Source organism: Sorex fumeus, unplaced genomic scaffold (genome assembly GCF_029834395.1).
Source record: "Sorex fumeus unplaced genomic scaffold, SorFum_2.1 ptg000020l, whole genome shotgun sequence".
Classification (NCBI taxonomy): Eukaryota; Metazoa; Chordata; class Mammalia; order Eulipotyphla; family Soricidae; genus Sorex; species Sorex fumeus.
Genome location: NW_026606077.1, coordinates 16,508,042 through 16,532,723, shown reverse-complemented (window position 1 = coordinate 16,532,723; position 24,682 = coordinate 16,508,042). Strand labels below are relative to the sequence as shown.

General features: G+C 47.7%; 1 protein-coding gene across 1 annotated transcript in view; it reads right to left on the bottom strand.

The window, feature by feature from the left end:
- Positions 1-395: 395 nt before the first annotated feature.
- The window catches only part of GLI3 (GLI family zinc finger 3), a 318,421-nt gene continuing 294,134 nt past the window's right edge, over positions 396-24,682 (bottom strand). The window contains exons 11-15 of the mRNA XM_056113391.1: positions 15,259-15,408; positions 13,498-13,662; positions 7,913-8,200; positions 3,364-3,691; positions 396-2,125 (exon numbers count right to left, since the gene is read on the bottom strand). Of these exons, the coding sequence (XP_055969366.1) occupies positions 396-2,125; positions 3,364-3,691; positions 7,913-8,200; positions 13,498-13,662; positions 15,259-15,408 (2,661 nt within the window). The remainder of the gene's footprint in view (positions 2,126-3,363; positions 3,692-7,912; positions 8,201-13,497; positions 13,663-15,258; positions 15,409-24,682) is intronic.

Genomic DNA, 24,682 nt, shown 5'->3' with positions numbered 1-24,682 from the left:
GAATAAACATCTAGAAGCTGTCAGAGTGACCCACTGGTCACCAGTGTACCAACTTATGCTTCCTTCAACAGAAGGAGGGGCCACTCTGTCCACTGGCCCTCCTGAGGACAAAGGGCACGCACAGCCACCACACTGGCTCGCAAACAGGGTCAGGCTCAGGGTCTCCAAAGCAGAGGGCATTTCAGTTAGCAATACTGATTCAAAATGAAATGGAAGACAGTTTCTCCCTAGAATACTTTAGGGTTTTTCAGAGTCCTTTTCCATAAAAGGAATATACTTGAAACACATCCCAGGTAGGTGAGATGAGATTGCTAAATTACACAGAGACAGACACCCAGACTCTGAACCGTCCCCATCGCTCCATCTCCCCTGGCTGCTCTCAGCAGTCCTCCGCCCTACTGCATCACTGCAAGGAATTTGCTTTCCTCCGCAAGGGAGGTCAGCAGAGAGCTCATGTCCCCGATGGCCATGTTGGTGGCACTCATGGCCAGCGCGGGCAGTGGCAGGGCCACCCGCGGCGTGGTGAGGCGGGAGGAGCTGTGCGAGCGGTTCTGAATGAGACTCGGGCTCAGAGCTCCCGACATCAGGCTGGCATGATCCCCGTCATCGATGATGGCCTCAAAGTCGATCTGCACCCCTTCCAGGTCGTGGCTGTCCAGGCCATCCACGGTGCTGGTCACCTGGTTAGACCCTGGGGACAGCAGCTCGGCGCTCTCAGAGCTGCTCCCCTCCAGCAGGCAGCTGGTTTCCGGGACGCAGAAGGGAGCTGCCTTCATGTCCTGCTGACAGAAGCCCTCGGCCTGGCCGTAGAACTGCCCGGAGTAGCCCTGCAGGCCGGGGCAGCGCAGCAGTGGCGCTGCCGGTGCCTCCGTCTTGATGCCGCTCACCCTGCAGGGCTGACTGGTGTCGCCGAGGGACAGGCCGGCCCTGGGCCCGGCCTGCCGCCAGCTGCTTCCATAGCTCACACACGGCTGGTAGCCCCTGGACACGGCCCAGCCCGAGAGGTGGCTGCTCCCGTTGGCCAGGCCCGGCAGGCCGCCATCTGGATAGGTACTGGCGAGGGCGGTGGCACCGATCTGCCCGATCCCCGGTGGCCCAGCGCGGCCCGCCCCCTGCGGCAGGGTCCCCTCGTACCCGTGTCCCGGGGCGGCGGGCGGCATCAGGGCGCTGCTCAGCGGGGCCCCGAGCGGGCGGCTGGTGGGGGCCTGGTCGGGCAGCTGCAAGGGGACGCTGCTGGGGCCGCACTGGGGCTCGGTGGCGGCCAGGTCGGCGCTGCCGGAGCTGACCTCGTTCCACTGGATGGGCAGCTCGGTCTTGCCGGCAGCCAGGCCCTGGGCGTGCAGGAAGCGCAGCACATCGTCGGGCAGCAGGTCTGCGTCTGCGGGCCCGGTATCCGCGGGCCCGGGTCGGGGCAGCAGGCCAGGGTCCAGGGGCCCGGGACAGGGCAGCGCAGCGTCCAGAGGCCCATGTCGGGCCAGCAGGCCAGTGTCCAGAGGCCCAGGGCGGGCCAGCAGGCCGGTGTCCAAGGGCCCGGGGCGGGCCAGCAGGCCGGTGTCCAGGGGGCCTGGGAAGGACAGCGCGGGGTCCAGGGGCCCGGGACGGGGCAGCGCGGGGTCCGGGGGTCCGCGCGCCGGATCGCTGGCCCTCCTGGTTGGGCGCACGGGGCGTCGGGCTGGGCCGTGGCCGCCGTCGCTGCGGCGGCGCGCGGGGGGCGCGGGGGGCGCGGGGCCGCGGTCCAGCAGGCTCAGGCGGGCCAGCGGGGGCAGCGGCGTGGGCGGCGGTCCGCCCGTGGCCGCCGCGTAGCTGGCCCGGAGGCGGTAGCGCTGCGCGGGCGTGAGGCCGAGCGGTCCGGCCGGCGCGTCCCCCTGGCTGGCCACGCTGGATCTGCGAGATGCGTCCGTGGAGATGGGGTCGTAGGAGTCGGCGGCGCTGGCGCGGGGCCGCCCAGCTGGGGACGCGGCGCTGGACCTGCGGCTTGAGAAGCAGGGCGAGATGCCCGAGGAGCGCCGGCTGCTCAGGTAGGCCGAGCTGGCCGTGCTGCCGCTGCTGTCCCGCCGGCTGCCCGCGCCCAGCGCCGTCATGTCCACGCCGGGCAGCGCGCTGCAGCCGCCTCCGGGCATGGGGCCTGCGGGCGGAGATTGGGGTCAGGGACCGGCCGGAGAGCGCCCAGTGCCGCCGCGGGTGGTGACCGGCCCGTACCCCGTCGCTCCCAACCGAGCTAGGCCCCAAATCCTGCTCAGGCTAGGCCTCCACCAGGACCCGCCCGAGAAGACCCGCTCTCTAGACCCCGCCTCGGGAAGGAACTCGCCTCCCAGACTCCGCCCTGGGGAAGGACTCATACCCCAGACCCCGCCCCAGGAAGGAACTCGTCCCCAGACCCCGCCCCAGGAAGGAACTCGTCCCCCAGACCCTGTCCCGGGGAGGACTCGCTCCCCCAGACTCCGACCTGGGAGGACCCAACCCCCAAGCCCCGCCCCGGAAAGGGACTGCCCCCCACCCCAGTCTCTGGAAGGGAATCGCTCCCCAGACCCTGCTCCAGGAGGACTCGCCCCCACCCCCAGACCACGTCCCGGGAAAAGACCCGCTCCCCAGACTCCACCCCGGGAAGGGACTCGACCCCCCGAGACTCCGCCCCGGGGAAGGGACTTGCCCCCAGACTCTGTCTCGGGAAGGGACTGCCCCACCACCCAGGCCCGGGAAGGGACTCGATCCCTAGACCCCGCCCCTGGGAGGGACTCGCCCCCCAGACCCCGACCTGGGAAGACGCAACCCCCAGACTCCGCCCCGAGAAGGGACTGCCCCCCACCCCAGAACCCGGGAAAGGAATTGCCCACCAGACCCTGCTCCAGGAGGACCCGCTGCCCCAGACCACGCCCTGGGAAGAGACCGGCTCCCCAGACTCCACCCCGGGAAGGGACTCGACCCCCCCCCCCCCCGACCCTGTCCCGGGAAGGGGCTGCCCCCCCTAGACCCGGGAAGGGACTCGACGCCCTGACGCTGCCCCAAGAAGGAACTCGTCCCCTAGACCCCGCCCCTGGGAGGGACTCGCTCCCCAGACCCCAACACGGGAGGACCCAAACCCCAGATCCCGCCGTGGGAAGGAAATGCCCCCCACCCTAGACCCGGGAAGGGAATCGCCCCCCAGGCCCCGCCCTGGGAAGGGACTTGACCCCCACCCCCCAGACCCCAGCTCCGGGAGGACCCGCCCCCAGACCCTCCCCTCCCCTCTCCAGTGCCCGCCTGACCAGAACCTCCTGGGCTGGGGGTGGCCCTCATGGCCTCACAGAGGAAGGCCTTGGAAAGCTACTGGCAGCATGGGGGGACAGGAGCCCCTACAAGGACAGGAGGCAGCAGGGAACTCACCACTTCCGATGAGAGGAGTGACCGCAGGGGCTCTGGGTGGGGGGACGGGGTTCAGTCGTGGAAGTATTCCATTCACTTGTTTGAGTCTGTCCAGTTTGACGTGCTCCATCCACTTGGTCCCTGACGGGTTTCTCCTGGCCTGCAGGGCGAGGGCCGTGGTCGCCGTGGAAATGGTCGAGTCCATGATTGGGCTGTCGTCGAGGGCGCCGAGGTCTCCCACCCCGCCCTCATCGGTCAGAGGAAGCTCGAGCCCACTGTTGGGATAGTTGCTGAGGGGGGACTGTTGGCTGCTGCATGAAGACTGAGCACCAGGGCTCGGCTGAGATGTCTGTGGGGTGAGGGGAGGCGAGAGAAGAGTTACCTGGAGGAAGCAGAAATAGAGCCGGGACCCAGACAGCCCAGGTAAGGCCTGCAGAACTCCTGATGGGTCAGTGAGAAGATGCTCTGGTGAGTGGATGCGCCTCTGTGGTCACAGGGACACATGATGGGCCCCCAGGTAGCTGTACAGTGGGAGAAGAGTGCCACGTGTGGCGCTGGCCACGGCATCTGTCCCAAAGGCCAGGTTCTGTGGCACTGCTCAGTTCCAGCTTTCTTCTCAGGGCAGTTTACTCAGCCCTTCTAAGCCTGTTAACCCTATCCATAAAATGGGTACAATTTATTTGTGTTGGGGGCTGTCAGGGAATGAATGTGAATCCTGGAGAGCATGCACACTATAAAAGCACTTGGTTCCTAGGGACTGACTGGCTCTGAGCATTAGCAGCTGTCAGCACCCCGGGAGCACTGGTCTTCATGGCTAAAACCACATGGGACGTGGTACTACAAAAGCAGCCTCAGAAGGTCACACTGCAACAACACAGCTCTTGCTGTCCCCAAGAGGGCACTACCACAGTCCCCATCACAGGCCAGTGACCTGGCATAGGATGCCCAGTGCTCCACTCCAGGGGTCAGGCTTGACTAACTCCTAACCCCAATCCAACCCTGGAAACTGAACCAGATGGAACTGGACCCTCTGTGCTGCTGTGTCAGTCTGTGGTAGGACCTTCTCCCTCCGTTACCCTGAAGCCAAGCCTGATGTATGGATGCCTGGATGTGTGGCCAGGCTGCCACCCCTATGTCTGGCAGCAAGAAGTCTGAACAATTTACAACCGTTCCACCCAAAATCCCACTCTGTCCTGCATGAAAAAGATAAGAAAAGTGATGTTCGGAGAGGTTTAGTGATTGTCCAAAGCCAGAGAGCAAGCGTGTGAAGAGCTGGGTCCCTGCGGGCACCGCACCCCTCTCTCTGCAGCATATGAAGAGCTGGGTCCCAATGGGCATTGCACCCCTCTATCTGCAGCAGCTCCCCCAGGACTGCTTCGGTGGCTGGGACCTGGCAGAAGCCCTGAGAATGTTCTGGGGCTGAACGGTGCCATCAGGAGGGCCTGGGCGATGCGGGGTTCTCAGGGAACCTACATGGCTTTCTGGGAGACAGAACAACACCTTCTGGTGAGGATCACATGAGTTTATGTTCGTCCTGGGCAACCAAGCAGAGTCTTATTTTAGATACACAATGTTGGTCATGATTTTATAATGCCTCCTTCATTCACTTTTTTTTTTTTTAACTTCAACAGTCATGGTGGGCTAGACTGCCAGCCCGTCCTCAAGATTCTTGGAGCTACCCCCGCTTCGGCAGTCTTTTGCTGCTAGGTCTCTAAATCAGGGTGCATGTGTATTATGAGAGAATAATGGGTATATGTTGTATACGCATGCAGATACAGACACACTTGTACGGGCATAGGAGGAGGCACAGATACATCCCAAGTAGAAAATGCCTTAAGGGAGCTCAGACAATTCAGAGAGATTCAACTGAAGACCATGAATATATTCAAATCTCTCCCAGAGAAGGCGGTGCTTTTTAGCTGGCCCAAGAATGAGTTACACTAATCAGTATAAAAATTGAAGATTTAGTCTGAGAACATCTGCTTGGTCGACCCCAGTGTTATTTACTATGAAAACCTAGACAAGGAATACAATGACTTTCACCATCTATCTTCACGTTACCACATGCTAAATGCTCAAAACACATTGTTTCTATGTTTGAGACATTTCTGAGTGATCACTACCAAAGATATCACAAAGCACAAAAACTTTATGAATAAAAGTTAAATGTTAATATGAAGACAAATCAAACAAAAAATAGAGAAACTAAAATTCCCTCACCTTATTACCCACTGTCCTTAGGAAGTGAGAACAAGACATATAGGCGCATTCATTACACAGAAGAGGTGTTGGATTAATAAGAAAAAAGAAGAAAGAATTTAATTCATAGCATAATGATCAAATCAAAGATAAAATTTTAAATGTTAATTTTAAAGAAGTACTGATTTTAAAGAATAATATATTTTAAGAAAGAATGTAGACATAAAGTACATTAATATTTATGAATATATCTACCCACAGTCATATATGTGTCCATATAGGCACATAATATTGTACTAATTTGTGCAATTCATCAACCTCACAGAATCTCTTTTCTCACCTGGAAAGGTTGGGGCCCAATCTCATTCACTATTTTCACTTCCAGGCATCTTCTCATGATTTAATTACTTTATAAAATAATCCACATGTTAGGGCATCGCCTATGTCACTGAGTCAAACAAATTTGCTTCATTTTTGATTAAATTTTTTTTTGTTTAAATAATGCATATTTGAAGAAGTCTCCATCTTGAGCTGGAGATGTACATCAAGAGAATAAGAGATTCTGGGTTCTTAGGATTGAACAAAAATCATTGCCTTTCAAAGATACAGTCTAGTATACCACAAATAACTTTTGTTATATCATTAAATTCCTGAGGACAAACTGTTTATATAGATGATCCTAAGTTTAGAAAACAGATACGTGATCCAGCAAAAAAAGATATAGAATACAGTTCATGAATTGATTAATTTAAAAGTATTATGAGCAGACACTTGACCTATGTATATTTATGTGTGTATATGTATATATGTATGCATATATATAACATATATATGCATGCACATATAACATATATATGCATGCACATTTTATTGAGTAGTTTCTAAAAGCAAATATAGCTACCCAATGAGAGATAATAATTCATTTTCATAGCTTTGACTGAGTCTTAAGAAGTTTAAGAGTTCAGGGACTGGAGCAACAGCATAGCAAGTGGGGCATTTGCCTTGCATGTGGCCAACCCGGGTTCAATTCCCAGCATCCCATATGGTCCCCCCGAGCACCATCAGGGGTAATTCCTGAGTGCAGAGCCAGGAGTAACCCCTGTGCATTGCCAGATGTGACCCCCCAAAAAAGAAAAAAGAAGTTTAAGAGTTCCAAAGCAAAAGTTAGGCCTCATCAGAATGCTGCTTCCCACCCACTGATGCCTGAGTTCTGCCGGTGCTACTTCTCACCCAAGTGTATTGCTGCACAATCAAGAATTTCACTCCCAAATTTGTAATATCTACATTTAACTGCCAAACTTTTCTCATTATGCAAAGATTTCCTTAAACTGAGGGTGTATTCGTCTGCCTTATCACTTTCATGCTTCCCAAATCCTGAGCATGTAGCTTCTATATGGTCCATTCAGCTTATTCTCTGAAGAATGTCAGGCTGGAGCCCAGCACATCCTGCAGAGCTGAATTCATTATACATACAGCCCATTACACATAATACACTGTATGCACATGTACGGAATCTCCCTAATAGCTACTTTTTTTTTTCATTCTTGTGGTTTCCTTTTGGGAATTAAAAAAATTACATCTAATAGCACATACTTGAACTGTGAAAGCAGCAGTGACAGCAGCACAATCCTTGCACCCAAACCATAAATATTTCTTGCATCTCCAAACCATAAATATTTCTCTTTGACATCTTTCAAATTCCTCCCTACTCTCCAGCTCTTCGTACAGGCACCACCAAGGAAATGGTCTACCATCTCTCAGGCCAGCTGGCAATGGAGCTATCTTTTCCAAGCCATCTGCATGGCCACCATTGCTCAAGACACATAGTCCTTATCTCCACCCTCTCTGACACGGACCTCGCACTGCCCTCAGTTTGTGACTGACTCTGAGCTCAGTGACATCTTTGGTTGTCCATATTGTGAGGTTGATGAATAGCACAAATTAGTACAATATTATGTGCCTATATGGACACACAATATTTATTATTCAGCATGCAGAAACTGCCCTGAGCACTTGTGGCATTTCTCCTCTGAATTTCTCTCTTACGCAAGCTTCATGAAAAAACCCAGAGCACTCAGCCAGAAGTATTTGTTTGGGGATGGTCTGTCTGTGTCTCTGACTGCACCTCCTTAAAAGAATAGAGAAAGGGACTTATCTAGTTTGGGGTCCCCAAAGCAAAACATAGCACACAGTCCAAAAAGAGCGAATGAACAGTTTTCTGCAATACAGACTCCGAAGATGCACTCAACTTTCTACTCCCACAAAGTGACCTGGCTCTAAGCAATTCTCGAGTCAGCCAGGAAACCATACTGACGCGCCCAGCTGTCTAAGGGACCTGTTGGGGGCCTCAGAAGGAAAGTGAATGCCATACCATGGGCTTCTCTGCCTTGACGGCCTTCACCTGCAGGCATTCTTCTCGTTTTGAGGTAGTGTTGCTGAGGTCCTTCTCCCCAAGGGTTCCCTGAGTCTGCCGGCCAGGCGACCTGGACTGTGAGTGGCTGCCAGGATCTCGTGGTGGCGGGGGCCGAGGATGAATGTCTCCACGCTGCTTCTTGGTGACGTGAGCCTCAGGGCCATGCACTGTCTTCACGTGTTTGCGGAGGGAGCTCGGGTCTGTGTAGCGCTTGGTGCAGCCTGGGATCTTGCACACATACGGCTTCTGCCCAGTCACATAGGAGGAGAGAGATTTATTTATTTTTTTTGATTGATTTATTTTTTAAATGAAAGTCATCAATAATTTTTTCTGCCGCCTCATTAGACTTTGGCTTCTTTCTGCTTTGGGGCCAACCCCAGCTGTGCTCAAAGTTTATTCTCAATGCTGTGCTCGAGGTTCGGTCTTGGTGCTTGTGGGGGACCCTTGTACAGTGTTGGGGATCTGATATGTTGCTGCATGCCAAGCATGCTCCTTAGCTCCTACATTATCTCTTCAGTCCAAGATCTTTGCTTCTTTCAAAGCACTTTCAGGAGATACTGTAGTGTTCAAATACTGATAAAGATTTAATAATGGCCCATTGTGAACAATGGACAGAGTCCAATTAATTATTATTTTAGAAAGTGCTTAGAGAGAGTCAATATTATGCAAACTGCCATGTTGTCCCTGGGAATTCTATGCGTGAGAAGATGTATTTTCATGCTATGGTACATGCTTAATACATATTTGTATGAGGATGATGATGGTAAAGCTAGTGAGGTTGAGAAGAACCCCATGATTTCACCTCCATGATCATGCCTGTCAGGAGTGCTAACACGAAGGAATTTCTCATGGCATCTTGGATCTTGAATCTAATCTCATACCCACTTTAAAATGTCCCCTTTCCCACAGACATGATAAAAATAGCTGTCCACAGCCTCTTTCCACGAGTGCTCTGGAGTGGCCATATTCAGGTATCAAAATACCCAGAAAACTTCAGATCTTCAAATTAATGAATGTGGGATCAGACAGACAGTATAGCAGGTAGGGCATTTTCCTTGCACTTGGCTGACCCGGATTCAATTCCAGGCGGCCCCTATGGTCCCCCAAGCACTTCCCAGAGTAATTCCTTAGCACAGAGCCAGGAGTAAGCTCTGAGCACTGTCAGATGTGATCCCAAAGAAAAACCAAAAAAAAAAAAAAAAAGAATGTGCTCACTTTCAAGCTGAAAGTGTCCGATAATGTGGTGCTGGGAACTAGACTGACTCATCTAAACTGTTTCTGAGTTTATACTATTAAGGTATATAAATTGTTGCTTGCTAATATCCCTTTCTGGGTGAGCTGGTGAGCACGGTTGCAGAGAGAAGTCATCCAAAGTTATTTGAATGTTTATAGATGAATATTTACTCAAATCGTAGAATGGCTGGTATTTACTTTTACATGACTAAGAGCTGCACTGTGATTATTTACTTGGCTTGAAATATAATATATTAATGAATGTTTTGTGTGGGTATATATGTTAAAACATCAAATATAGCAGAAGATGAGCTATTAGGTAAGCAATGTCATGAAAAGAATGATGAAGGAATCTAGTTGAAACAAAGTACGTAGAATGCATATGTCTAAAAGGTGCTTTTTTTCCCACAAACAGTCTAAGAATCGATGGAGCGCTCCATAAAATGATAAAATGTCCTAATGTAGTGAAGCAAAGAATCCAAAATTATCCTGAGACACATTGCCTGCAAACCCTGGATTCTTCTAGGTGGAATTCATTTCCATTATCTATGAATGCCTTCTTTCAGGAGCTCATGTGATTTGCAGCATATTGCATCAAATTCTATGCATTAGGGACAGAAGAGCTACAGCGATTACAGCTATTACTGCATAGTACTGAGATGGGCCCTGTGCTTGCTCACCGCTCTAGCCCTATGGTGACAGCCTGTGGTATGAGCAAGGGGGCTGGGATGTTCGCAGTTGTGGGCAGGGAGGTGGGGATGTGGGGGAGGCAAAATCAGGGCAGCATTACATGGTCCAAAATCCATTTTCCTCATAAGCATAGGCATGTGTCTATGAGGTTATTCTTGACATTGTGACAGGGAAGGAATAAGTCTAGGAAAGGTCATGAGTCCCAAGTTCCTACGGACACAACTACACACAAGCACTAGAGTGTGAACATGCACAAGAAGTTCTTACTTAATATCATAACAGGTTATAAGGGAAACAAAAGCAGATTATTAACTATTGTCATTTTATTCAACATCAAATAGAATTTTCTCTTATAAATATTGTAACAAAATGGTACTGAATGAAATGAACCCTCTGTTTGTATATTATCCACAGCAAAACACACAATAGCTTAGCCTTGGGTAACATTGCTTTACCACAAAATACATTGATTCAGTCAAATAGTTGGATCCTCCAAGTTTTGTTGTGATCAATGATGGAAATTAAATACAACTGTAGTAAAGATAAGTATTGTTAGGCTCATTGAATATTGTCAGTCTTAGTGAGATATCTATGTTTCCTATCTTGGAAATTCAACTTTTTGAACTCACTAAATAGATACTTTGTGAAAGCAACTTACATTTTTTTACTTAATTTTGTAGAATTTATCTAAATAGATTTTAAATAAGAATTTAGTGATCTATAGTATATGCTATTCTGTAAAGTTAAACTTAATTACACGGATTTTATATTCTTCAGGAATCTAAAATATGTGAGGAAAAGAAGACAGTGAATTCTTATTCACTGTAGGAATGCTAGCGGAGGAATATTTTTTACTTGGGATAATCACAGTTGACTCTGGTTGTTAAGTTTCTGTATCTGGATATAGTGCCACATCACAAAGCCTGGGAGAGGACTAAACAATGGGCATGAAGTGCTTGCCATGCTGTGCTGCACATAATAAGTGCTCGTTATTATTATTAACAGGACTTTGCTTATGAAGGAGCATTGTAGTTAAGTCCTAAAAGGGCAAGGTTCTGAGGTAAACAGATGAGGATAAGACAGTTCTCAGAGACTGACACCCAATGCCAGGCTCAGCTCAGAACACGCCAGCACACAGTCCAAGCACAGGTTCTCTCAGCGGAGCCATGACATGTGACTCTGCTCCTCAGGACTGCGAGGCTGGCTACAGCCCAGTAAGAACAGGCGCAAACCGAGGAAGCCGTTATGTTTCCTAGAGGAGAGAGGGGGCTGGGCATCAGCTGGAGAATGGGCAACAGTGGAATCTGAGTCCACGGCAGTGGCCTGATGTGGGCTCGGGAGGAACAGGACCCGCCACCAGAGCTTCCTCCCTGCTCCCGTGGAAGCTCCTTCTTTCCTGCCTGTTCTACTGGATTATTCTTTACATCTCAGACAGCAAAGTGTCTGGCATATAACCAGCTCTCAATAGTTGTTTAATGGATGAATGAAAGTACAAAGAGGAGATGAAATAAATGAAAGGAAATATCTAGGTCTTCTGTAGGATTTTTGAATTACGTAAGTTTGGATTTCCAGGACAAGCTTAATTTTTTTGTATATATAAAACTGCCCATCATTCAAAGCCAAAGGCAAAACCTAGAGAAAAATATTTTATTTGTTCCCAATTATTTGTTAATTAACTCTTATGGATAATTTATGGTCAGTAATAATTCAGTGAATTACTCAACCACAGAGAAAGTCACCTACATTCTTTCCCACCAGATTCTAGCAATCACTAGTCTCCGTCTGCCTCTGTGAATTTCTTAGTGTCTGTACAAAACAAGTATAAAACAAGCACACTGAATCACACTACAATTAGCATCTATAGCAAATGCATTTTTGGTAGAGAAGCGGAGCTGTAGACTCTCTCTTGAATATCTTCCAACTGTTGCTCAATAAGAGATTTCAATGGTTTAGATCTCCTTATTCCACCACAACCTTTTCAAAAGGAGTTTGTATGAGTAAGTGTGCTTTTTAGAGTGTGGTTCATCCCATGAGGGGTGGGTTTGCTCTGTGGGTTCAGCTGAAAGGAAATTTAGTGCAGACCGTCCCCCCGCCCTGCCCCTCAACCTCCCAAAGCAGTGACAGCTGAAAGGTTGCTTTAACCTTACCAGATTCTCTCTCATAATGTCTGGCCCAAACGCCATGAATGGGTTCCACTGCCGCCCTGTCAGATGCCCATCCTGCCAAGGTCCAGGGGCACTCTTTCTACACTGCATGGCAGCTGGCCCACAGAACCACATTCTGGTAAGTCTCCCATTTGCACTTGAATTGGGGGAATGACTTTATTTTGCTAACGAATCGTGATTTATAAAGTTATTCATAATTGGGTTTATATATCCAAAGTTCCAGCACATACTCCCACCTTTAGTATCAATGTCCCTCCATCAGTGTCCCCAGGACCACTGCCCACCCCACCCCTAAGTCTGCATTTTCAAAGGAACCTTTGAAAGCTTGGCTGTTGAAGTTTGGGTCTCATCATTTCAGTGCTGTTGACTGTATGGTTTGGGTACTTAGTTCAGTCATTCCCGGATGCCACCCCTGTGCCTGGCTCTGCTGCCCCCTGCCCCCTGGTGCTTCTCATCTGCTTCCTTTTCCTCCTTTGAGCACAGACTTTCATAATCCTTTTTTCTGAAGGTGTGGGGGAACTCCAATGGTGGTAGAATTAACAGCTCAATGCTCAGGTCTGGGACGGCCAGTGCCCCAGACCAGCAGTGCTCAGGGACATTGGGGCTACCCCGACAGTGAAATAGTCCCAGAGGCCAGGGCTACACCTGGCAATGTTTAGGGGCACCATCTGGTGCTGGTGCCAAGGATCAAACTCAGGGTCTTGCATATGATAGAAGCGTGCAATGGTACCTGTGCCATCTCACCATCAATCCCTTGCTAATGTCTCACTCACTCAGTGAAGACCTTACACAGGAGAGTCAGACCTCAGAGAGACAGGAAGGAGCGCGCGCGCGCGCGCGCGCGCACACACACACACACACACACACACACACTTTTATAAAAATGCATGTAGAATGGGTAATAACTCTCAGGAAATGTGGGGGTACGATGACCTACAAACAACAAAGCAATGGGAACCACATTAGACCATGAAGCTTAAATGACTGGCTAGAAACAAGAATTCTGGGATTCTTGAGAATAGCTTCTGGGATCCTTTGGAATTTGGAATGTCTGGAAATCATCTCTAGTTAAGACTAGTTGCTCTGTAACTGTCTTTTTTGATCGAATGCATTTGAAGATACCACCTGGAGCAAGTGAGAGAAAGTGGCTGTCTTTGCAGGAAGCTGTCAGCAGCTGCCAAGATGCTGCTTCTGAATTCATCTTGTGCACTGACCCAAGCGATTGCAAGCAGAGCAAACCCTAACGGCTGGCTTCCACGATTGGCCGGCAGGTGGCAGTCTATGCAACATGAACCTGGCTGTCCAGGCTCGGGAAAACCCCTGGCTCTCATCACTCTCCTGACCTGACTCAACCTCTGAGGCTCCACCTTCACCTGCAGATCAGTGCTTACTCGTACTGGCAATGAGCAAGAGAAGAGGTGAGGGAGGTCTCTGCTCCAACCCGCAGCTACTTACCTCGTTCGAATGTGTTCTGTTCTGGTGCTTGGCACGATCTGAGGCATTAGAGAAAGCCTTGTTGCAGCCTTCGTGCTCACAGACATACGGTTTCTCTCCAGTGTGGGATCTCAAGTGAGTTTTCAAGTTTTCTAGTCTTGAGTAGGCCTTTGTGCAACCTTCAAACTGAGGAGAGCAGGTAAATCTGGATTACTCAATACAGCGACAGCTTATCCCCAACACTCCAACTTGACAGAAGACTGATATTTCAAGGGTCAGCAGCTTTTTAAAACCGAGGAACAAAAGTCCACTAAACTGCATTCATTGGGATTCAGATAGGGCTCAGGACCCTTGAAGAGAAACCATTTTCAGAGCTAGTAAAAGTCCTGGAGTTGTATGTGTATGTGTGTATTCAAACAGACCACTCACTGTGGACAAAGGATTTCACGATCTGCTCATTGATCTCCTTGAATCCCCAGTGATTTCAGATTCAGCACAAAGTTCATTACTATGACTTTGTGTTCACACAAAGATACAGAATCTGAGCATGTTTGTAAAGAGTCTTTAAGATGCAAAGTACAGAGACCAGCCATGCCCAGGATGGGGTGCTTGGTGACACCTCTTGAGTGAATGCTGGGGGAAAGAAAAACTCTAAAGCCAAATAGGCTGATCTTCTGCAGCTCTTCTCGCAAGCCCTCGGGTGAGAGGCATGTGTGTGGTGACAGGTACAATGACCCTGATCTGTCTAAGAGGCTGGTAAGCCACTCTGCACATAGCAGCTGAATGCCATGTGGGACTCTACATGGACATTCTTTAAGCTGAAAGAGCATTTTCCTAGAAATATGTCCTTTCTATTTGTGCATATTTGATATACTTGAAAAACATGAAAAAAAATTTTAAATATTGTGGCCATGAATATAGTATAGCAGGAACTGTGCTTGCCTTGTTGGCAGAAAAAAATCTTGGTTTGCTCTCAGAACTGCATATTGTCTCCCAAGATGCCTCAGTAGAGAGTCCAGAGTGCAGAGTCAGGAATAAGCACTGCTAGGTGGGGCCCCAAAGCAAAACAAAATATTTGTGTTTTGATTTTGCTTGCAGGGATGATACCAGCAGTGCACAGGGCTTTCTCCTGACTCTGCACTTGGAAAATCACTCATTGTAGGGCTGAGGGACCATGCAAGGTGCTGGGTGTTGACCCCTTGTTGGTCCCAGGTATGACAGATGCCCTGCCTGCTATACTATTGCTCTTGCCCCCCCCCCAATTTGTTTTTAAATTCAAATATTATCTATAAATCTGGCTGTCATTATATTCCGCTTCATTTTCTTTTGTTTTGGTTTACTTTCTGACCATTCCTGCTAGTGTTCAAGGGTACCTCCCGCAGGCCAAGCATGGGTCTTCCAGCCATATTCTGGGCTTTTGAATTAAAGGAAGTTTTAAAAATCTGGGCCTTGGTTGCTCTGGACACAAGTCCAAAGTGGTCCAAGGGGAGTTTAGGCTAACTGAGCAGAGGTTTAGGGTCTCAGCTCTACATAGCAGATTTGGCGCTGCTCAGGGGGCTCAGGCACTGCTGCCTTCCCACCAGGCGTCCATCTCCTCAAGACCACCTGCTGGCCTGCTCTCCCTTTCAGGGGTCCCTCAGCACCGCTCCAGTCCCCACCAGATCCTCCAGATGCCCCGCATGTGCCCAACAAGAGCTGGGCTGCCCCTACAGGACCCCACTGCTAGGCACACACAGGGCATGGTGCGGCTTCCCCCCACCCGCTGCCGCCGCGGGCACGCACAGTGCATTTGTGGGGCTTCTCCCCTGTGTGTCTCCGCATATGCACCACCAGCATGTACTGCGCTTTGAAGGGCTTCTGCTCTCTCGAGCACTCCAGCCACCGGCACACGAATTCCTTCTTCTCTCCATGGATATGGTCGTTATTTATATGCTGCAGAGTGGACAAAGTGAGAGAAATGAAAAGAAAACACATCACTCATTTCTGAAGGCAACAGAAGTGCAAAAAGTTCCCAACTTTTATAAAGTAAAGTAATTTTTTTGTGTGTGCTGTTTTGTTTTGGGGCCACACCCGACGATGCTCAGGGCTTACTCCTGACTATACAAGGGATCACTCCTAGGGGTCTCAGGACTCTATGGGATGCTCGGGACTGAACACGGATTGGCCCTGTGCAAGGCAAACACCCCACCTATTGACCTCACTCCAGGCCATAAATATACTTTTATATTTTTATACACTTATTCAGATTTCCTTCAAGTTTTTTTAATTCCCTTTGCTTCTGCCTTACTAAATTATATATTTGTAGGATTTATTCACTTCATGTGAATTCTAAAATATATTAACATAGAATGACCCATACTATTAATTTTTAATTTATATTTCTGTCAAAACAAAGGTATCTTTTGAAAGCATATTTTAGCAATTTACTGATTTACAGTTTTCTGGAATTTCAATACTCCTTGTATCTGTGTAAGTGTCACCATCTCCACAATCATAAAAAGATCTCTCCCATATGTGTGATGGAAAGAACATAGTATGGGAACAACAAGAAGTCAAAGGAGAGTCTCTCTGCAGAACTGAAGGGGGCAGGTGAATGGAGGGCAGATCTGGGGGAGGATCTTTGGGATCACGGCAGAGGACCTCGGGTACCCAGATGATGGGAGGAAACCAGCCCCCATGAAGCTACTCTTATCTGCACTGAATAATGGTATCTCAGTAAAAATGACATGTGTGTGTGGGGGGGGGGGGCGGGGGGGGAGTGTCCGAGCTTAAATTCTAAATATCACACAATGACTTTATTATATTACAGATCACTGTGTTCTAGTTAGTATTTTTCTTGAGTGATTTTGCTTTGTGTATGCGTACTTTCTAACTATTTGGAGGAATCCAAGGTATCCCATAAAAAGTGTAGCAAAGGGCAACTGGAGAGCAAAACAGAGCATGCACAGGGTCCTCTTGGGCCGTTGCTATTCTTTATCTACCACAGGGGAGTCAAGTCTAATGTGCAAAGTAGAGTTTTCCAGGTCTCACACACTCTGACCTGGCTGAGGGGCAGAAAGAGAATGAACACACACATACACATACTAACACACACTAATATACATTCACAAACCCATATACTCACACACTTAAACACACACCCATACTCACACACACACTCATACACTCTCACACACATATACTCATGTACATATACTCATACACTCACACTCTTTCACAGACATTACACACACAGACACTCGCATATATTCACACACACACTTTCACATACACATATCATCAGGAGCATAAAGCCCCAAAGCATGTTTAGTTAGTGCTATCTACAGTTAGTCTGACTGGTAGGATTTCTGCTTGATGAGCATCACAGAGGAAGGAGGTATTGAAGACAAGGACTAAGTGACCACACGTGAATGTCCAAGTCTCATCTCTTGGACAAAATATCAAGGACCAGAGTAGCTCATTTCTAAGGTACTTTCCATCTCTTTGAAATGGATATGCATTTTCCTTTTATTTATCATGGATTCAAAGAATGCTTCTGACATAGTTATCTGGATTCACTGCACTCCCATCGGAACCTAGAGAAATCTCTCACAGCACCAGAGGAAGCCAACCGTCTTAATTTCGACCAAGTTTAAGTAAGTTGAGTATTTGACCTAAGGGTCACATGATAGATCTCTGAGGAAATTTGGTTTTGTGGCCATGCTGCATTTTGTATATGCTTTAATATAAATGAGGCTTTTGCGAGTACTTTCTCAATCTTCAGAACACACCGCTTAGTAGCATGCACAGGGAAAGGACACTCCCGTCCTGTCCCTCACCAGGTAACAGGGAGAGAGGCTTGCCCTGTTACCTGGTGACAGGGAGAGAGGCTTGCCCATTTGTCTCTTTTTTTCTTGCTTGTGGGTCACACTCAGCAGTGCTTGGGGAAGATACTCCGGGGAAAGCAGCATCAGGAGCTGAGCCGGGGCTGTACTCGAACCTCTGCACTCTCTGCCTGGCCGACACTCAGACTTCCAAGTGGGCTCTCTCTGGGCGCCAGACCAGCCTACCACATGGCCCCCACTGGGAGACCCAAATGCTCCCGGAGGAAGCAGTGAAGTCACTGTGCATGTGGGGCATGTGTGCAGAGGCCAGCTGAGGGGACGGACCAGTCCGCCTCATTGCTCTGACCCAGGTTCCAGCCCACTGGCAGAGACACTGTAACTCCTGGTGCCAGTCCAGTGTGGGAGGGGTCTGCAGCCCCAGAGAGCAGCTCCAGGGGCGACATCCAACCCTCACGAGAGCAGCAGCCAAGAAGGTGACACTAGACAACCCCCAGGGCTCTCGGGAGTTGACCCCAGAAGAGAAGAGAACCAAGGGGAGAACCACTGCCCAGGGAGGAAGTGAAATGACTTTAGGAGCAGACAGCCCTTGCTTCACAGACACAGTGGGGTCCGTGAGAGTCCCTCCCTTCATATTGAGAGTGTCTTCTGCTCGCTGTGCTGGTGCTGGGAGCCGGAGGAGACTGGCTTTCGCACAGGGCTGCACGCAATCTTTAACCAAACTCACGGGGTGCTCAACTAGGGTTCTAGAAATTCTCCTCAAGGATCACACAAAACCACTCCACAAAATTTGCTCTTGGGTTAAATTTGGAGTTTTGTCTGGGGAGAGGACTGAGCACAACTTTAGAGATGCCAGTCCTGGGTGTGCAGACGAGTGTTTTCATGCCAGGGGCTAAGGATCGCACCTCTAAGCCACAGGGCTTGTGTGGGGTGGGCTGTCGGCCTAGCATGAACCTTATGCACCAGCATTCTGAGCTGCATCCCTCCTCCAAATTTGGATGCTTAAAATACAGAACTTAGAAGTCATGTTCTTAGAAACGATATTAGGACTTTGGATTAATATGCACAAAAAGAAAAGGAAGATGGGCGGAAGGCAGGCAGACAGTGAAACTCAGAACACTAACAATAGTCTTCAGATGGCCTTTCAAGTAAATATTTTCTTTGGGGGTCAAGGATTCCAAGGATGGTGTCAGAACATTCTATGACTAAAACTCTATCATGAACACTTTTTAAATCACAGTGCCTTAATAAAAAAATAATTTTAAAACATTGAAAACTGGGGGGGTCAAAACCATCGTAGAGCAGGAAAAGAATATGCTTTCAGAATGTGAAGCAGCATCCCAGGCACCCCACATGGACCACCCCATATGGTCCTGGCAGGAGTAATTCCTGAGCACAGAGCCAGGAGCAGACTCTGGAGATACCAGACAGGGATTTGGGGGCAGATTGTTCAAGCACAGCTGGATGAGGCCACAAACAAAACCAAACTGGAAAACTGAAGTAGCATTTCGGCCAAGCTTCCCTATTGATGTCAGAAACCGTGTCTTTCAGTTTCAGATTCTCCGCAGCTGACAAGTGTTTCCAGGAGATGGCACATCCTCAGTGAATATGGGTGAACTGATTTGACTCATGAGTAAACTTAACTTTCAGTGCACAAAAGAAATAGTATCTTATATGTTCCTGTTTACCATAATTCAATGCATTCCACCTAGTATCCATGATGGAAGATTTGAATGTAAGGTGTTTTATTACTATAAGAGAACATTTTTTTTATAATTCAAAAGCATTTTAGAGCTATCCAGATGCAAAGCCTAGCTTGCATGATGGAGAAAGAGGAACAGCCTGTATGGTGACATTTCATTCATCTCAGCTGTACACCCAGTGTCATCCCACAGGACGCCCTGTGCTGAGGAATCAGAAGGGCTCATGACTCCTGCCCTACAGAAATCACAGTCCATGGGAGAGAAGAGGATGCTGACTTGAATCACAACACCATGACAGCTACACTCAGGGTTACGTGGGGAAATAAGAAGGTTTTAAAAGAACAATTAACAGGAAGTACTGAGTTTGTGTGGGCAGCAGGAGAGCTTCGCCAATGGGATGTGTGTAGTAAGGGTGCATGTGGGAGAACGGAATGCATCCCAGAGAGATGAGAGAGAAGCCTGTGCAGAAGGACAGACAGTGAGCTGAAGACACAAGCAGTTCTGAGCACGGCCATCAGTCTGTGGCAGGAGGGCGGGTGTGGACCACAGATGAGGTCGAGCCCAGAACCACCCAAATGCAGGGTTCAGTTCTGTCTTAGCAGCAAGACTGGGCAGGATACTTGCCCCAGGGAGGAGGGCTCTAGAATGATGTCACTCTTTGAGAGGGAGGGGGAGTGAGCGGATCTCATCTCTTTGTGCTCATCCTTGTACCACACTGCTGGGCAGAGTAAGTAGAATGCCTCCTTGCCAGGAAGAAACAGAATCTCCATGGACTTTAAGTCTTCAGGGTGGAGAGGGCTGGCATACAAGTGGCATGAGGTTGGCTGCTTGGTGCATGGGCTTTACAAGCCCAGAGTGACTGGGGCACTTACAAATGCTGCCCACCAGCCACGGAGGGATGGGAGCTGATCGGAAAAAGGACTGGATGAAACAAAGTCATTTTCTACTTCCACTTTGGTCTCTGGGGCTATGTCTGAAGGTGGTGGTGGGGTCCCAGGTCAGTGGGCAAGCATGGCCCTCATTGCTGTCACGTTGGGAGAGGGGTCAGGACCTGCTTTTCCTTTAGACTGCCTAAAAGCTTAGACGATTCCTTTCAGAATGCCCTTAGGGTTCCCTGAAATTGTTCTTAAATACAATCATGGATTGAGACCACGTGTTATTATTACTACTTTTGACCAATGAGAATGGCAATGACAGATGAATGGACTATGAACATGTGACACACACACACACACACACACACACACACACACACACGAATACTACACAGCTGCAAGGAATGATGAAATCATGCAATTGGCTGCAACATGGTTGGAACTGAAAGGTATCAGGTTAAGTGAAGTAAGTCAGAAGAAGAAAGACGGAGAAAGACGGAGAAAGACGGAGAAAGAAGAAATGACCTCATTTATCTGTAGAATATAGGATAGAGAAGAAAATTTATTGTAGTAAAGGAGCATGCCTAGGTCACCCTTGTCCCCAGTACTTAGAGAGAAGGACAGAGAAAGAAAGAATTCCAGGGGGGGAAGAAGAAGGAAAGAGGAGCTATGGGTGAGCAGGCAACAGCCTCAGTCACACCAGTGACACAGCTGAGCGATAGGTCTCACACAGACTCAGCAGCACTGGGAACCCGGGATCTAAGTGCAAACTCCTGTCAAAGTGCCGGGTGGGATGGAGCAGGGACTGGGGAGAGGAGGGAATCTGGGAACACTGGTAGAGGGGAGTTGACACTGGGAGTGGGATTGGTGTTGAAATATCATATTAACATTGGTGTTGAAATATTATATGCCTAAAACTCACCAATAACTGTAAATTACAGTTCTTTAAATATTTTTAAATAATAATGATTTAAAAAATCACCTTTAAAGACCAGAGTGGTAGGGCAATAAGGAGGCATTTGCCTGGCATGTGGCTTACCTGGGTTCCTTCCCCAGCATCCTATTTGGCCCCCAATCCTGCCAGAAGTGAGTGACCTCTGAGCCAGGACTAAACCCAGCTGGGTATGTCCCCGGAACAAAACAAAAATAAATATAAACAAGATCTATGACCCCAGCCACAAAAACAGTTTCATCTTTCTTGTCTTTATGATCCAAACTCTGAGTTGAAGCTATAATCGGTTAGTTGCTGTAAAGAAAAGCTTAGCAGAGAGAGAGGGCAGGGGCATAGAAGAGGGGAGGGAAGCCAGCATTTGGGTGGAGGGTGAGTGCTGGAATGTTTCATGTATGAAACCATACATTGGCAGATTTGTAAACCACAGTACTTAAAAGTGTTTTTTCTTTTTCTTTTTTTTTTTAAAGAAACATTTTCTACCTCTTTATTCCAAAGTTCCAATGCATTTTAACCTTAAATATTTCTTGGCACTAGATTTAAAGTGAAGTTTTGAGAAATCATAGATGTTTTTCCATGTCTCTGAGTCTATAATATCTACTATTATCTAAAAATCTGATCAGGGAACTTACGTTGCACATGACTGACCCAAGTTCAATGCTCAGAACTCCATGAGGTCCCCTGGAAACTTCCAGGAGTGATTCCTGAGCACAGAGACAGGAATTAAACCTTAGCACAGTTGGCTGTTCCCTCCCGCTCCTCTCCCCCAAAATATGCTCAGGGTTGGACTGAGTACTGAAGGGTACTTGCCTTGTATGCTTTGGCTATGGGAGGAGTGGGTAGGCTTATTACTTCACAAAGAAATTGTAAGGAAAAAAGATGGGAGAATTCTCTTCCCCAATTTTTTAATTTAATTTTTTTATTAGTGAAACACCATGAGGTACGGTTGTAGGCTTACAAGTTGTTGTGCTTGGGTTTCAGTTATACAATGACCGAGTACCCATCCCACCACCAGTGCCCATTCTCCACCCCCACCATTACCACTATCCCTCCCACCCCCCCAGCCCACATCCCACCCTGCCTCTGTGGCAGGGCACTCCCTTTTGTTCTATCTCTGGTTTTCGGTGCTGTGGTCTGCAGAAGAGACATTGGGTGGCAATCATGTTCGGTCCATAGACTACTTTCAGCAAGCATCTCCCATCCTGGGCAGATCTTCCCAACACCCTTTATTTGGTGCTCCCTTCTCTATCCGAGCTGACCTTACCCCTAGAGTGTGCAGCTGGCCTCTAAGCCATGGAGTGAACAACCTGGTATTTATCACAGCTGTTCTTGGGTGCTAATCTCTTATTTTGTTACTTTATGTTACCCAGATGAATGCAATCTTTCTTTGTCTGTCCCTCTCTTTCTGACGCATTTCGCTTAGCATAATATTTTCCATGTAGTACCACTTGTATGTAAATTTCATGATTTCATTTTTTCTAACTGCTACATAGTACTCCATTGTGTAGATGTACCAAAGTTTCTTTAACCAGTCATCTGTTCTCGGGCACTCAGGTTTTTTCCATATACTAGCTATTGTAAAGAGTGCTGCAATGAACAAACAAGTGCAGAAGTCACTTCGACTATACTTTTTAGCCTCTCCGGGGTATATTCCCAGGAGTGGTATTGCTGAGTCAAATGGGAGCTCAATTTCTAATTTTTTGAGAGTCGTCCATACTGTTTTCCAAAAGGGTTGAACCAGTCGGCATTCCCACCAGCAGTGAAGGAGGGTCCCTTTCTCGCCACATCCACGCCAACACAGGTTGCTTTTGTTCTTTTGAATGTGGGCCAGTCTCTGTGGTGTGAAATGATATCTCATTGTTGTTTTGATCTGCATCTCCCTGATGATTAATGATGTAGAGCATTTTCTCATAGGCCTGTTAGCCATTCGGATTTCTTCTTTGAGAAAGACTCTCTTCATTTCGTTGCCCCAGTTTTTCATGGGGTTGGATGATTTCTTCTTGTGGAGTTCAACCAGTACTTTGTATATCCTTGATGTCAATCCCTTGTCGGATGTGTATTTGGGGAATATCCTTTCCCATTCTGTAGACTGTCTTTGTATCTTGGTCACTGTTTCTTTTGAGGTTCAGAAGCTTCTTAGTTTAAGATAGTCCCATTTGTCTATCTCTGTTTTCACTTGTTTGGCCAGTGGCGTGACATCTTTGAAGATACCATTAGCTTCAATGTCATGGAAGGTTTTGCCAACTTTGTCTTCAATGTACCTTATGGATTCTGGTCTGATGTTGAGGTCTTTAATCCATTTTGATCTTACTTTTGTACATGGTGTTAGGCAGAGATCTAAGCCCAGTTTTTTGCATGTAGTCATCCAGTTTTACCAGCACCATTTGTTAAAAAGGCTTTCCTTACTCCACTTCGCATTTCTTGCCCCTTTATCAAAGATTAGATGATCATATGTTTGAGGGAAGATGTCAGTATATTCAACCCTGTTCCATAGGTCTGCAAAAGCTCTGCCTTTGTTCCAGTACCATGCTGTTTTGATTATTACTGCTTTGTAGTAGAGTTTGAGGTTCGGGAGGTTAATTTCTCCCATTTTCTTTTTTCCAAGAACTGCGTTAGCTATTCGAGGGGGCTTATTGTTCCATATAAATTTCAGGAGTTTGCTCCATTTCCTTGAAGAATGTCATGGGTATCCTAATAGGGATCGCATTGAATTTGTACAGTGCTTTGGGAAGTATTGCCATTTTGACAATATTAATTCTCCCGATCCATGAACAGGGGATATTTTTATATTTCCTCGAGTCCTCTTTTATTTCAAGAAGCAGCGTTTTGTAGTTTTCTTTGTACAGGTCCTTTACTTTCTTAGTTAAATTAATTCCTAGGTAGTTGATTTTCTGATGTACAATTGCGAATGGGATTGTTTTCTTCATGTCATTTTCTTCTCTCTCACTATTTGCATATAGGAAAGCCATGGACTTTTGTGTATTGATTTTATAGCCTGCAACTTTACTATACAAGTCTATCATTTCTAGGAGTTTCTTGGTAGAGGTTTTAGGGTACTCTAAGTATAGTATCATATCATCTGCGAATAGTGAGAGCTTGATTTCTTCCTTTCCTATTTGGATGCCCTTAGTCTCTTTTTCTTGCCTAATTGCTATTGCTAGTATTTCCAGCACTATGTTGAACAGTAGTGGAGATAGTGGGCATCCTTGTCTTGTCCCTGATCTTAGGGGAAAGGCTCTGTTTTTCCCCGTTGAGGATGATGCTTGCTGTAGGCTTGTGGTAGATGACTTTAACTATATTGAGGAAAGTCCCCTCTATCCCCATTTTGGCAAGGGTTTTCATCATAAACGGGTGCTGGATCTTGTCAAATGCTTTCTCTGCACCTATTGATATGATCATATGATTTTTATCTTTTCTTTTGTTGATATGATGGATTACGTTGATTGATTTCTGAATGCTAAACCATCCTTGCATCCCCAGAATGAATCCCACTTGGTCATGGTGTATGATCTTTTTGATGAGTAGTTGAATTCTATTTACTAGTATTTTGTTGAGAATCTTCGCATCCATGTTCATCAGGGATATCGGCCTGTAGTTTTCTTTTTTGGTGGTGTCTTTGTTTCTTTTGGTATTAGAGAGATATGGGCTTCATAGAAACTGTTTGGGAGAGTTTCTGTTTTTCCAATTTCCTGGAAAAGCTTGAGAAGGACTGGCAGTAGGTCCTCTTTAAATGTTTGGAAAAATTCGCTAGTGAATCCATCTGGACCTGGGCTTTTGTTTTTGGGAAGACTTTTGATTACAGTTTCAATTTCCTTGATGTTAATAGGTCTATTCAGGTATTCCATATCTTCTTGACTC